This window comes from Penicillium paradoxum, assembly GCF_028828445.1.
Source record: "Penicillium paradoxum strain IBT 22861 chromosome Unknown utg000002l_segment0_segment0, whole genome shotgun sequence".
Lineage (NCBI taxonomy): Eukaryota > Fungi > Ascomycota > Eurotiomycetes > Eurotiales > Aspergillaceae > Penicillium > Penicillium paradoxum.
In genome coordinates, this window is record NW_026643180.1 from 2,817,059 (window position 1) to 2,830,395 (window position 13,337).

At 47.2% G+C, this 13,337-nt stretch overlaps 8 protein-coding genes across 8 annotated transcripts; 2 read left to right on the top strand and 6 right to left on the bottom strand.

Annotated features, from left to right (window-relative positions):
- Window positions 1-823: 823 nt before the first annotated feature.
- Window positions 824-1,276, bottom strand: N7457_001036 (uncharacterized protein; the record flags this gene model as incomplete). Its single annotated transcript, XM_057172082.1, has 2 exons — window positions 824-1,094; window positions 1,128-1,276. 2 exons carry the CDS (start codon window positions 1,274-1,276, stop codon window positions 824-826), a joined length of 420 nt encoding a protein of 139 aa, XP_057035985.1.
- Window positions 1,277-1,689: 413 nt separating this feature from the next.
- Window positions 1,690-3,172, top strand: N7457_001037 (integrase zinc binding domain-containing protein; the record flags this gene model as incomplete). The annotated part of the gene is made up of 5 exons (XM_057172083.1): window positions 1,690-2,177; window positions 2,235-2,357; window positions 2,412-2,457; window positions 2,524-2,663; window positions 2,731-3,172. 5 exons carry the CDS (start codon window positions 1,690-1,692, stop codon window positions 3,170-3,172), a joined length of 1,239 nt encoding a protein of 412 aa, XP_057035986.1.
- A 940-nt stretch (window positions 3,173-4,112) lies between these two features.
- On the bottom strand, window positions 4,113-5,049 carry N7457_001038 (ER lumen protein-retaining receptor; the record flags this gene model as incomplete). Its single annotated transcript, XM_057172084.1, has 6 exons — window positions 4,113-4,149; window positions 4,213-4,475; window positions 4,529-4,734; window positions 4,795-4,866; window positions 4,917-4,975; window positions 5,036-5,049. The coding sequence occupies 6 exons, from the start codon at window positions 5,047-5,049 to the stop codon at window positions 4,113-4,115; spliced, it is 651 nt and encodes a 216-aa protein (XP_057035987.1).
- Window positions 5,050-5,891: 842 nt separating this feature from the next.
- Window positions 5,892-6,629, bottom strand: N7457_001039 (uncharacterized protein; the record flags this gene model as incomplete). The annotated part of the gene is made up of 1 exon (XM_057172085.1): window positions 5,892-6,629. The coding sequence occupies one exon, from the start codon at window positions 6,627-6,629 to the stop codon at window positions 5,892-5,894; it is 738 nt and encodes a 245-aa protein (XP_057035988.1).
- Window positions 6,630-6,976: 347 nt separating this feature from the next.
- On the bottom strand, window positions 6,977-7,453 carry N7457_001040 (uncharacterized protein; the record flags this gene model as incomplete). The annotated part of the gene is made up of 1 exon (XM_057172086.1): window positions 6,977-7,453. The coding sequence occupies one exon, from the start codon at window positions 7,451-7,453 to the stop codon at window positions 6,977-6,979; it is 477 nt and encodes a 158-aa protein (XP_057035989.1).
- Window positions 7,454-8,531: 1,078 nt separating this feature from the next.
- N7457_001041 (U2 snRNP complex subunit CUS1) lies at window positions 8,532-10,281 on the bottom strand (the record flags this gene model as incomplete). The annotated part of the gene is made up of 2 exons (XM_057172087.1): window positions 8,532-10,160; window positions 10,225-10,281. 2 exons carry the CDS (start codon window positions 10,279-10,281, stop codon window positions 8,532-8,534), a joined length of 1,686 nt encoding a protein of 561 aa, XP_057035990.1.
- A 679-nt stretch (window positions 10,282-10,960) lies between these two features.
- Window positions 10,961-11,386, bottom strand: N7457_001042 (mitochondrial 37S ribosomal protein mS33; the record flags this gene model as incomplete). The annotated part of the gene is made up of 3 exons (XM_057172088.1): window positions 10,961-11,030; window positions 11,090-11,298; window positions 11,354-11,386. The coding sequence occupies 3 exons, from the start codon at window positions 11,384-11,386 to the stop codon at window positions 10,961-10,963; spliced, it is 312 nt and encodes a 103-aa protein (XP_057035991.1).
- A 233-nt stretch (window positions 11,387-11,619) lies between these two features.
- Window positions 11,620-12,843, top strand: N7457_001043 (ribonuclease III; the record flags this gene model as incomplete). Its single annotated transcript, XM_057172089.1, has 2 exons — window positions 11,620-11,739; window positions 11,821-12,843. The coding sequence occupies 2 exons, from the start codon at window positions 11,620-11,622 to the stop codon at window positions 12,841-12,843; spliced, it is 1,143 nt and encodes a 380-aa protein (XP_057035992.1).
- Window positions 12,844-13,337: the final 494 nt, after the last annotated feature.

Below are 13,337 nucleotides of genomic sequence, written 5' to 3' on the forward strand. Positions count from 1 at the left end.
GGGGATTTTTTGGGTTTGTTTTCGACATTGCTTTTTGACCTGCGAGGGTCCGAACCTTGAAATCAGCAAAATCATGTTGGGCCTTCAAGTCCGAGATGTGTGTCTCACTCTCGGAGCCAAACGCATGCAATCCTGCCGTCCCGCATTGCATTTGATTGCCCCGTATGCGTCAACCCAATCCAAATGCGTTGTTTCGGGCTCTTGGCTGAGATCTTTCCCAAAGTCCTTCCCAAGGTCCCGAGGCTTTGGAAACCGCCACGTCGAAAGAATGATGTTGAAACACCGATCTTCCAACGGGAGCTGACTTGCATATGTGTCCTGGAAAGTGAAAAGGAAAAATGAAAGGGGGAACCAAGAGAGAGAGAGACCAGTGGGACAGCATGGCCCAGACACACAACATCGATGTGACCAGGATTGCCACTAGAGGATCAAATCTCGACCCGATTCATGTTAATGGCCATAGAGTTGTTCGTACACCCTATTGATGCCCTCTCTCGCACTCATTCTCCCTCTCTTCGCCGAATGAACTTGACGGGCAAGAGCTTGAGCATGCAGAAATTCCCAGAGGAGTGGGACTTGCCCAATCCATGTTCCTTGCCAATTTGCACGGCTACTTGCATGGACAAATCCCTTTATACCGAATCTCCTGCCAGATTTGTTTGACCGTGAGGCAAACCTGCAGAGCCAAAAAGGGAATTCCCATTTGTCTTGATTCGAGTCGGGACATTCCATGCGGAAGTCGAGTGGTTCCGCGGTCTAAGTATAGGGAAATGAACGAAATCGGGGAGATGATGCTCTCGCCCCCCGCTGTACTTCGGTCAAATCAGAAGAGTCGAATGAGTCCACCCCTTGTCTTCATTTGTCTCCGATAGGATGCCTCAAATAGGCTGTCCACTCTCATATCCTCAACGTGGCTCTGAGGCAAATGGTGGCGCTGGTTGACCTCCAGGGCATCGAAGGCAGGAATCCGTATCACCATGACTCCTGTGCGCTGTCGTATCAGCCTGCTTCCACTTTTCGATACCTTCGGTGGGTCGGAAGGAATTGACCACGAACCCCAGTCCTTTTTTGCTCGACCCATGCTGCTCTGTTCCCTGCAAGCTTTGGTAATACCTATGCTTCCGTACCTTACAGAGCTCTGCTTGACTCGCCTGGCTCCATCGTTTCTTTTTCTCTGTGGAATATTTGCTGTTCGTCTTCCAGGGATGCCCTCTGTTGTCTCTGTCCATGTCTGTTTCGACATGGTCTCGTGCGCTTCCTCATGGGCGTCAGCCATGTTAGTCCTTCAACATTCGTCCATTTGGGGTCTTTTTAATAGAATCACTACCCCATCTCTAGATGGTCTTCCAGTGGTCTATCCCTCTTCCTCTCCTTCCCTACCTTGCTCTTGAACTGTGATCTTCTAGGCACGGCTCTATCATCTTCGTGATACTTGTTGTACTTGCTGTGTTGTACCGGAGGTGTCGTGGCGATTCTTCCTCGGGGTACATGCGAACAATTTCCTTCTCGCTTTCCTCGTGGCTGTCTGCATTTTGTTGTCATTGCCATCGATATTTGTCACCTACACTGTTCTCCGTCATCAGATACTCTTCGTGTACTGACATTGTTCTTGCCCTTACCCCATCTGTTTGAAGTAAACCGGCTTGGATCGAATAATCAACGGCTTTTCAACGCTGCGAGGCTTCAATCATGAGCAGCTTTGCAAGGCGCAGCGATGGGAACGACGCTTATATCATGAATCATCAAATGGCAATGCCCGGCTCATATGGTCAGCCAGAGAGCCATGATTTCAAGCAAGAGAGCCATGACTTCAGCCCACATGGATCTGGTTCATATCACTTCCCTCAACATTCCTTCAATCCTTATGGGCCTCAATTTGGACAGCCCTATGGCCCACAGTCAAGTCTGTCTTCGGGGTTACAACATCTCCAATATACCTCGGAGCATTCCATCCCGTCAATGACAACTCCAGATGATCCCAGGCTGCACCACCCGCCGCAATTCATGTCCCAATCGCGCTATCTTCAGGGACCGAGGTACCTGCCCCGCGATCCACTGGGTGAAACGGAGATTGAAAGCCAAGAGTCTCACAACGAGGCCACATTGCTGTCGGAGGCTGTGATCCCTGCACCCAGCGGCTTTCCCGATGTGAAGGAGTTTGATCAGCTGATGCAGAAGTGAGTGCTTGCAGTAAGCTATGCAGACTTATCGAGACTGACATGGCGTCTTTATAGCTATGTTGAGGACCTATCCGTCAAGAAGCAAGACAAAGCATTGATTTATGCGAAACGAGCACGTAATATCAAAACCGTGTTGATTGACCCCAAGGACACTGCAGTGGAGTCGGCTCAATTTCGGTATGCAACACTTTGATTCAAATGGTATTTGTATGTTCCTACTAACCAAACTAGGTTCTGGGTCAAGAAAATGTTCAAGTTGCAAGCTGTGGGATCAGATGTAAGCTTTCTTATCCCGATTATTGAGTCCATTGATGCTGATAAATGAATCTCTCTCAATTTACAGCACAAAAAGATGATCTGTCATGAGGGAAAGCCCGTTGCCATCCGAGAAAAGTTATTCAAAATCCTCACCAGGGCCCATCAACAATGTCAGCATGGTGGCCGAGACAAGACATCTGCTCAGGTCCGGCGGATCTATTCATGGTAGGCAAATCCAAGCAATTCCATGTACATGATATGTTGGGCTTGTACCCACTGACCATCTCACTAGGGTTCCTAAGGAACTAATCTCTCGTTTTGTCAAGATTTGTCCAACCTGCCAGGTGCGCCGTGGGGGTTCGCGTCTGACGCCGCCCAATTCGCGAAGAAGTTCTCCTAGACTGGAGATGGTTCCTCGATCTCCAAAACTCCCGTCGCCACCGATCTCGCGACGGGAATCCACATTTGGCCAAATGTCCCTTGACAGGACGCAGCCTGACTATTTTGGCCATATGCATGGTCACAATGGCTGGCTGGACAGTCACCAAAATGTGCAAGGTCGTCCAAGCCTAAGTGGTGGAATTCGGTCATTTCAAGGTGCTATGGGTAACCTTTCACACTCGATTCCCAGTACCCTGGATCCCTTCTCTAGCGATTTATCCATCCCCCCATCCCAGTTGAGTTATGCAACGGGATACGTACCGACACATGGAGCTGCACCCCGAGACTTCTAATGGTCTGCCCTGGTCAACTTGCGATCTTGCTTTATGTGATATAATCAACCGAAGTGCACATATTGTGTGCTCTGCAAAAGTTTAGCTTGTCAAAAACCTCTAGGTTGCTTCCTAGCTGTCAGTCGAGGGCCTTACAGGAAGCCTACATGGACAAGCTGAGAAAATGTTCCTTGCCTAGTGATTTGAACGTATGAAGGGACAAGGCGTTGCAATAGGAAAGAAAGAAAGAAAGCCAAAGGAAAAAGAAAAAAAAAACAGTGTTTCTCTAGGACAGGAATAAATGGAGGAAAGGGGGGAGAACAACAAGAAGATAATACTGAGCGACAATTCAAAAGAACAATATCATAACAAATGGTCTGGGGATCGAAATCTTGAACAGTATCTTGAGTACTCCGTACACATGGGTACTGCTACATATATGCATGTAGATGTGGCGGGTTGGGTTACGGGGAAGACTAGTTAATATTGGAGATTTTAAAAGGCAATCCCATCTTTTCCTTTCCTCTCTAGCAAGTTAGGAAAACTCCATGTCTAGCGCTTCATCAGCACATGAGAAAAGATAATCAACAACTCCACGTGACATTGTCGTGTCGCCCGGCAGATTGCCACAGAATCCATCGATCAGGGTTGAGTGGCAACCCTCGTAATCGGTTGTCTTGCACCAGATTCAAGTCTCATCTTACTCAATTTTGAAATGCATAAGAAATTGACATGAAAACATTAACTCGTAGTCAACAGGTCCCTGAAAATATCGGGCTCAGTGCACTTTGGGTGAGCTCAAGGCGGATGCCCTCTGCTCGAGATGACTGGATATTCAGAGCGCCCTGGCAAATATAATGAACTAGTGGATCCCATAACTCCGTGTCGCATGAGGTCTGGAGGGGAGGACGGATCCGAGATATCATCAATTCCTCGGTCCACGCAGCATGAAGGGGATGTTTTAGACGGGAAGCGAGAACTTCTTGCCTTTCAAAACCCTAAATAGAGCGTGGGATGTCAGTATCAGCAGATAGCCGATTTTGGAATATGATCAAGCTCACTTGTTGTAGTAAATGTAGAAGAAATCGGAGTAGAGCAATGTCTGGACGATGCCAGCAATAACAGTCACAGGCTGGAAGGAACGTTGGAAGGAGGCTTCGGTGAGGTAGCGGAAGATCCAGTTCGGGATATAGAGTCCCCTGTAAAGTCCCAGGGCAAACAGATAGTGGGTAGTGATAGCGTCTGCTTCTCCCGTACGTTGAAGCATGAATAATTGGGGTAAAATTGCAACTGACTCCAACCAAATAGAAAAAGTCCAGAGGATCTAGATCACGTCAGTCCTGGGCTTTTTATCTCTCCCACCATTGTGCTACTGACTTCAGAGATGCGATAATCACGAGGAAAGAGAATTGCAAGCACCGCGCTGATTCCAAGGAGGTATTGAACCTTGAAAGTATCAATGTTGGGATCACGCGTAGGTTTATAGTCATTAAGCATAAGATAGATGACGTAGGCCGAGGAACCGATAAACAGAAGCTTGAATATGGTGAGGTAGAGGGACTCTGTGAATGTCCAGAACAGATCTAAGGAGCATGAGCGATTATGATGGACTATAGGAGCTGACAGTGACATCAAAAACCTACCAAGATACCGAGTGACAAAAACAAGGAGGTATAGCACCTGCGACTTAAATGATAACCCAGAGCAACTCTGCACTGCCTGTTAGTCGCAAGACGCAAATGACCTTGACAATAGAGGAACATACGCTTGATGTCTTCATCTTTTGCAACAGCATAAGGATCGACGCTAAATGAGAGAAGTCGCCTATATTGTCATGTTAGTAGGTTGCAGTAAGGTGTGTGACTTGGTGTTGTACCTAATAACCTAAAAAGATTCATTGTGTCGAGAGGTAGGAGGATGTGCAAGGTGTGTAGGTTGCAGATTGGACCAGGAGAAGAGAAAAACGAGTGAAAGAAAAAGGACAAGCGCGTTGGATGATCAGGAACAAACACCTGAGTTGTTGACACGAAGGCAAATGGAAGGGAAACTTAAATTACTTGCAGATCACTTATGTATGTACGCGACGTGTACGGTACTTACAGGTACCTACCGATATACCGCAGAATGACTGGCGATATGTACCTTGGTACGATGCACGTACCTGAGACGTACCTTGAATTTCATTATCTCTAATGAGCAATTTAATATCTAGGCGTACAATTGATATCAAGGCTATACATCGATCATACACAATCTATAGTTATATTTATTCACATGATGTAGAGTATGGTCCAGGTGCCTATGTTAGGTATAGATTATCTTATCTAAACCTTAAACTATTGTACTTTTCAATCCATCTACATGTAGTGTATGTAGGCTTATAGCTATTGAAACATGTATATATGCTACATATATAGATGTGTAGAGGATCCCACGATCAATAATTCTAACCCACTGAAAAGATAATGGCCCTACATACCTTTCTATACGTATATACATTTGTATCTGAATACATGTACGAACATATGTATTATATAGGTACATACTGATTACATATACTCTGTACGGAGTGCATATCGGGGTAGTACTATGTACCTAGGCTATAGCCCGGAATGTCGTCAAGTCATCATATTGATACAAACTACCTTAGTGAGTCGGTGCAGGTATGTCAAACAAGATTAAGGGCTGGCAATCAACCACCGACTGCGAGAAGAACCTAACGTTGGCTACATTCATCTCTTTAAAACAAAGTTGCAGATCCAATGCTCTCATCGGCCATTCGCTGAAGATGACCCTCAGCCAGCTCGCTCTTGAGAGCACAGATTGAGCTTTCACGATCAAGTTTGTCCCAATCCCGAAGCCCCGCTCGCTTAGATCGTTGTGTCTCCGCCATTTGCTCCAGGAGTTTCTCTTTGTCCACATCAAGTTGAATAAGCCGCTTCTCCGCAGCAGGATCCAGAAGAGATGGAAGACTCCGGCCTTCCAATATGACAGTACAAAGCCCTGCAAGATGATTTGTCCCCTTCTGAGCCAAGGGCTGATTTATAGACGGAGTACTAAGTTGCCGGGAAGTTGGATGTCGGTAACCGCTACTCGATATAGGAGATGAGAAAGAAGCACGAGGGCCTGCTGGTGGGACTTGTGAAGTTGCAAGCAGTCCGCGGCGTGCCGGGGGAGTCCCCATCCAAGATTCTCGTGGGCCAGGTCCGCGGCGAGGGCGTGTCGGTGCTGCTAGTAAAGAGACATTCTGAGCACCGTGATGGTGATTAGATGGTGGTCTCGATCCCTGGTAAGGTCCTGATGGCGGCAGCGGGCAAGCCCCATGGTTTTTCGGCTGAGTTGGAATATTGCCACCAATTCTGGCCCCGCTTGTCTGAGGGTCGGATAGCCCCTTTTCTGGAATCAAGAAAGATGAATGGCCACCGAAAGATACTCGATCTTCGTGCTCTAGCCTCCTTTGAGGCCGAGAAGGCTCCATATCATAGCTGTGATCCCGGCTCGGAGATGGGACTGGGAGTTTTGACAAACGTGCGATGGGTACCGAAGAGTGAACCGGCGACCGGCTGCGAACTCTGTGGGAAACTAGAAACTTTTCTGTGGGTGGAGGCGAGCACCGAGATATCGCCACGGGTTGTGAGCCCGATGTTTGTGTGGGTGGAGCGTGCCTTGATGGCGATGAACTTGGATCTTTTTTTATCTCATCACGCAGATGATCTCGGTGAGAGGGATGGGATGGACTTTTTGGCTGCAATATCTCTGGCTGTATCACTGGTGAAGGATCCCCGGGAGGCTTATCAATGGTCGAAACTCCATGACCATCTCGTCTCAGCGACCGAAAGACCTGGCTGCTAGGAGTCGTGTCGCGAGTTCTTCGTGGGCTTTTACGAGCGCGGGATGCGTCGCGTGACCTACCATCACTGTAGGGAGATTTTGAGCGCCAGGTTTGGGGAGGGGGCGGCGACCTGATCCTTTCATCTCTTCTAGGCGAAAATCTTCTTGGTGGGGATCGTCTTCGTTCGTACGGTGTTGGACCAAAATTTCTCGCCGGAGGAGTGCGTGATCGACGCCTAAAGGGTGGCGGGGACCGGCTGCGCGCCCTTCCATATCCTCTATTCGATGATGGCACCCATGTGTCGGCTCGTTGTCGAGGAGGGCTTCGGGTTCTTGGTGGTGAATGCCGGTGACGAATATCATATCCACGGGAAGGGGAACGGCCAATTCTTTCAGCTGGACGATAACTCTCTCCGCCTCTTCGATCCTCAAATCTGCGAAGGAAATGTTAGACAATTCTCGGACGTGCATGTTTGCGCCTACAGACCTTCTGCGATCCCAGTCCATTCTGGCTAAGTCCAAAGGAGAAAGTATGGGGGGGGGGAATGAGGTCAAATCTCCCCAGGTTATAAATGTAAGACAATGGACAGGAGCACACAATTATCCAGTGCTATTTTTTCTAGTTTCCGAGGGAAGTACCTACATGTAGGTAAGGTTGAAGGGTTGGATTGTCCACGGACCCCAGGGTGATAGATAGGATATGAGCTAAACCTGTTTTGGAAGCGACCTTACTACATGAGGCAAGTATTCTTTGTACCAGATTGGGCCTAGAACATACCTCTAAATGGAACATGGATCAAGAATTTACAATTCTAGAATTCATCTAGAGGGCAAACTACAAGCGACGAGCACTAATTTCATAGTTTGATGCGCTGTGGAGTATCATATTTTTAGGAGTAGGTAGCTTTCATATGGCACGCTGGTACAAACGGTACACGACACATGAAAGTCAATAACACACATTTTTCTTAACTCCCTAACGACTAGAATAATCTGTTTTAGGTCTTTTGTGTATAATGAAAAAAGCTCGATTAATCTGGTTGCATTGTCTACACTAAAGGAAACAGTACACTCAAGTTTCCAAAGGTTACCCATGTCGTTTGTTAACTGCTTCTGATGTTGAAGGCCAAATCAGTTCGAATGTTTACAATAGCAGATTGATCAAAAATCACATATAAATTAATACTAAGAGTATTATATCTCCTTGAGCGACCTAGAAGATTGAGAAACGTTAAGGTATAGAAATTGTACCTTGTGTTGGAGTGCCATGAAAGTCACCTACCTAATGTCCATACTTGATCTCACAAATTACCAAAAAGCATGATACTCTAGCCATTGAGGGTGCACCAATATACAGGAGTAATGTTACGCGCTTGGCATGATTATAACTTCGAGGTTTCATTGATGATCTGAAAAGCAAGAACTGACTGACCCTACCTACCTTACACACAAAAGCAGCCAAACTCCAATGCTCATGAGGAGGAAAGAGAAAAAGTAGAGGCAAATAACATGTGGGAGAAACATGTGGACATAGAATCGGAGGAAGCATTTATGCCTTGCCTCGTCTTTCTTCTTCCTTTCGCAACCTTTTGCGACTTTCCTGTGCAATCATGTCACTCAAGTCCTCCTGGAAACCCCAACTGGGTGGGTTCTGCTGCTGCCTCTGCGACTCGTACATGGTCCGAAGGTTCTCTTTGCTAAGACCGTCGCCAGATTGAATTTCATCCAAGTCGACTGACACTTCAACATCCCCAGGCTTTTTGCGTTTCCGGGTCTGATCATCGGCACCGAGAATAGGGGGTTTGCTCGAGGAGACACTAAGATCGTATGCCCTATCGCCCCCAAAAAAGCCTTCAACATTGGTTGATTTCTCAGGTATCACCTGATAAGCACTCCGAGGGTGAACAGACTCCTCTGTATCAATACCGCGATGATGCTTGCGCACGTCAAACTCCCCAGAGACATCCTCAGCGCCAACGAACTCAGATGGCATTGTTGAATCCATTCCACTTGGGAGTTCCCGGCCACTAGGCGAATGAACACCACCGCCATGGCTATCCTCATCGGTATCCTGTTCATCGTCGTCATCATGGCCATCCTCTTCTTCTTCACTCTCCGCTTCAGACTCATCTGATTCCTGCAATTCTCCCCAGAGGTCTTTTTCGACCGGCTCTCCTTGCTGAGCGTGTTGCTGTGGTTGTAAAACACCAAAGATATCACCGCCATACAGTGGACGATTATGTTCATCAACGGGTGGCTTGCCATATCCCCCGGGGTGGTAACCCCACGTGGCACCTGGCGGGGGAGGCGCATTAAGACCGGGGACTTTCAATGCTGGATAGGAAGACGGGGGACCAAATCGTTGCTGGTTGACGAGCCACGGGGTAGGGCCTCCTGATGACATACCAAGAGCATCCATTAGCTCGTCGCTCAGCTCTCCGGGTCGGAGATGTTTGAGATTTGTTTCATATTCTTTGCCCTCGTAGTAGATCTCACCGTAGCGAGTCAACTCTGGTTTGGTTTGGAAGCGAAAGAATGCCTCGTAAAGCTTCTGGTAGTCAATGTCCAGTTTTCCCATCTTTGGTTGCACTCGTTCCCTTTGCTTCTGTTTCAAACTCGCCTGTTCCTGCTTCTCTAAAGCAGCGTCGCGCATTTCAGATATGCCCGTCTCCTGTATGAATTTTGGTAAAGCAAAGGGCGCCTTCTCTACACCACGTTTAGATGAGAGATATTCCCGTTTGAGCGACCAGTGAGAGGGAACTGGAACCACATTCCGATGAGCTTTAATGTGAATGAGTAGTCGGGGATCAGGGGCGGATGTATCGGTCCATTCAACAATTTCAGGCTTTCGGACCATTGCTTTGAGCTCGGCAACTGACAACTTGTTCATCGCTTTTCGTTTCTTTTTGGAGATCTTTGGTTCGCTTTCTTGCTCCTCGTCGGGTATTTCGTCGCCATCATCGAAAAAGACCTCAGGTTTATCAGACTCCTTGGTTGGCAGATTCTCAACCCCCGTGTCATCAAACTTTCCAGCAACTCCCTTGTACATTTCCCAAAGCGGATCATTTGGTTCGGGAAAGAGATCGGTGTCGGTTTCAGCCAATGCATCTTGAGAAGTGACCACTGGCGGTGGCAACGTTTGCAGTGACGCCTTTTCGTCAATGTGGGGACCGTTGTTCTATAAGTTGCTGTCAGTGATTGAATATCTTTGGCTGAAAAATAAATGGGCATGACTGCCTTACCTCTGCTTTTTGGGCCTTTTTCTTTGCTCTTCTGAGCTGATTTTTGCCCATTTTCATGGTGAACGGGGAGGCTTACAGGCGCTGATACAGTGCTATGTCAAGTTGGAAATTTTGTCCAAGTCGGGGGGTGGAAAGTGCGATGTTGCATTAACAAGTTGGGTCAAGCGCGAGGAGGAATAGACTTGATGAGCTCGGGATGTAAAATAAAACCAACAATAGATTGCATTTCAATTGCCATCACGTGCGACAACCTAGGGCCCCCTTACCGCCCACCTAGGCAAGCTTTCTAGGCAATCTATCCGGAGTGCACAACATCATACATCTAGGCTTTAGCTACACATTTACATTTACAGGAAAAGGATTGGTAAGACTCTTCAATGAAAAATTGCGGGCAGAGTTTCCCATCTAAGCGTTTTTTTTTTTGTAAAAAAAAAGGAGGAAAATCAAAGAGAGCAAAAAATGATAGTATTGTACAAAATTTAGAAAAAGAGCTGTCGAATCTGATGGCTAGATTATCGGCGAAAGTTCAAATAACAAATCAAATACCAAACAAACCCACGGCCGGGGCCCATGATGCAGCCAGGGCATAGAAAGTTGAGGTGGATCGGTGATACGTAATGTTTGCTGATGTTGATGGAGTAATATCTCAGCAAAGCCAAGTTTGGTAGGAGATTATTTCTTCTTCTTTGCGGATCTCGATTCTGGGGTATTTTAGATTAAAACAAATAGAGAGCAATCAAGTGGAGGGCGAATTACCTGCAGCAGTTCGTTTCTTCTTGGGTCGGCCCTTCCCTCGTAGTTTGGCACTATGTAGCAGGTTAGAGTTGGAAACCGACGACATCTGGTATAAAAGATGAGTGCTTACATCTGAATAGCCTCCTCTCTATCGTCTTCAGCTTCGTCAAATGTTGTCAATCCAAGCGGTTTATATGTATTTTGCAAATCTCGGAATGACACGGTCTTCTTAGGATACCAGGCTGCAAGCGCCGGTCCCCGCAGTCGCTGTCTCAAGACCTTATTTCCGAGCCGAAGGCGCTGTGGGTTAAAATTAAGGGAGAATATGCGGCATTGGGTCTAGAGATTTGCTGATTAGCAATTGCCAGGGGTGCAATGAGAAGGGTTGTCGGACCTTCACTAGATCCAATATGCGAGTTTGCGCCATTTTCCGTGTTCAGTAATCCAGAAATAACTAGAGCAACTGTCACAGCAGCGCACGAAACGAAGGTAAACGAGGGTCGAGAAATATCTGGAACCAGATCAAGTTTGCCCATGTAGTCATGTGATCTCCGAGTATGGATACCGCCTACGTGCATCCATTATCTTACCTTCAAGCTTGGAGGCAGAAAAGAGCTCGATGGGACTGGACCGGACTTAAAGCTGGATCCATCAATTGAAATGCCTCGAGACAAAGAGGCGGCAGATGTGGGCGCTCTAAAAGGATTAGTGATGAATTCGAAAAGATCGGCATCTGTCTTGAGTTCAGATGTCACGCCCAAGTCACAAAAGCGGCCCAGGGTGAGTGCATCTACATCTCGTTCTTGTCACACCACGCACTTTGCGCTTGGCTCAAGTACATTGCTGACCCATAATATGAAGGTCCAACCCTCAGATGATCCATCGAATACTAGATCATCCGCTGATGTTAGTCGCAGTATGGCCAAGGCCTGCAACAATTCTCGTCTCCTTCTCTTACAAAGTATTGTCCGGGAGATATCGACCAATCCCGGTCTCACGAGCGCTGAGCCAGAACTCGCGAAGGCAATTTCGAGATTAAATGACATATTTCATGGGGCAAAAAACCCACGGCTTTCCACAGAATCCCCTATGGCTGATGAACTCCCAAAACCACACCACTCAAACAGCAGTTCAAAGGAGCCCAAGGGATCATCTAGCCCTTTGGTACCCCCTATCATGGATGATAAGCTAGAATTCGCCGTTTTTACCCACCCAGCTCTTAGCAACAACAAGAACAACAACGCGAGCTACGACCGGCTTGAGATTCTAGGCGACGCATACATTGAACTGATGGCAACCAAGCTCGTCTGGGAACGCTTTCCAGACTTACCGGCAGGTCGGATATCACAGATTCGGGAGATTCTCGTCAAGAACGAGACTCTCTCCGGCTTCACAGAAATCTGTGGTTTTGACTCTAAGGTTTCGGTACCATCAACCTACAATACCCCGTCCAAGCGCTGGACCAAAATCAAGGGTGATGTTTTCGAAGCCTACGTGGCTGCAATCATACTCTCCGATCCTGTTTGTGGCTATGAGAGAGCCGAGCAGTGGTTGGTGGACCTGTGGATGCCGATAATTAAGGACCTGGGGCACCAGAAAGGAGAATTGCGCTCCAAGGAGACACTTGCTAAGAAGATCATGGGGAAAAATGTCAAACTTGAGTACATCGAGGAGCGTCCATCGACCCAGCAGAAAGGTGGCACACAGACTTTTTCCATTGCTTTATATCTGACTGGGTGGGGATGGGTCAAACGGTATCTAGGTTCAGGTCAGGGCTTGAGTAAAGCAGCTGCAGGTGATGAGGCAGCTAAAGGAGTTTTGTTGAATACTCCTCTGGTTCTTGAAATAATGTCAGTGAAAGAATCATGGGAATCTAAAACTTGACATTTCTGATAGCGTGACTTACGGGGCCGATCGGATCGGTTTCTTCTAGGCGCTATAACAACACCGGGTCTCTTCGGTGGCTAGGAATTTTTGCAGAGATTCAAGTGTAGAATACAGTCTTTCGATAAGTCATTTATTATCTCTATAGGATTTTAAGCTTCGTTTCTGTCATCTTTCGTATATTATCTAGATTATTATTAGGGTCAAACTCCGCGGATAAGAGAGTGTCAGGACTAGGCTTCCGCATAGGCTTTGGGCTTTTTTTTATGCCCATAGCCTATCGTAGGAGCCTATTAGGGGCCTATTCCTTAATAAATACAGTCGGACCGCGAAAGTTTCTACGGACCCGCCCTGTTGAGATGTCGGAGCAAGAGATCGGCATACCGGAAGTTTAGTTTATCCAGTATCTGTGAGATTAGTCAGAAAGTCATATTTCCTGCTAGAATAGTGGATACAGAAATACAGAGACAAGTCGATTTGGCCGCATAGTCTGC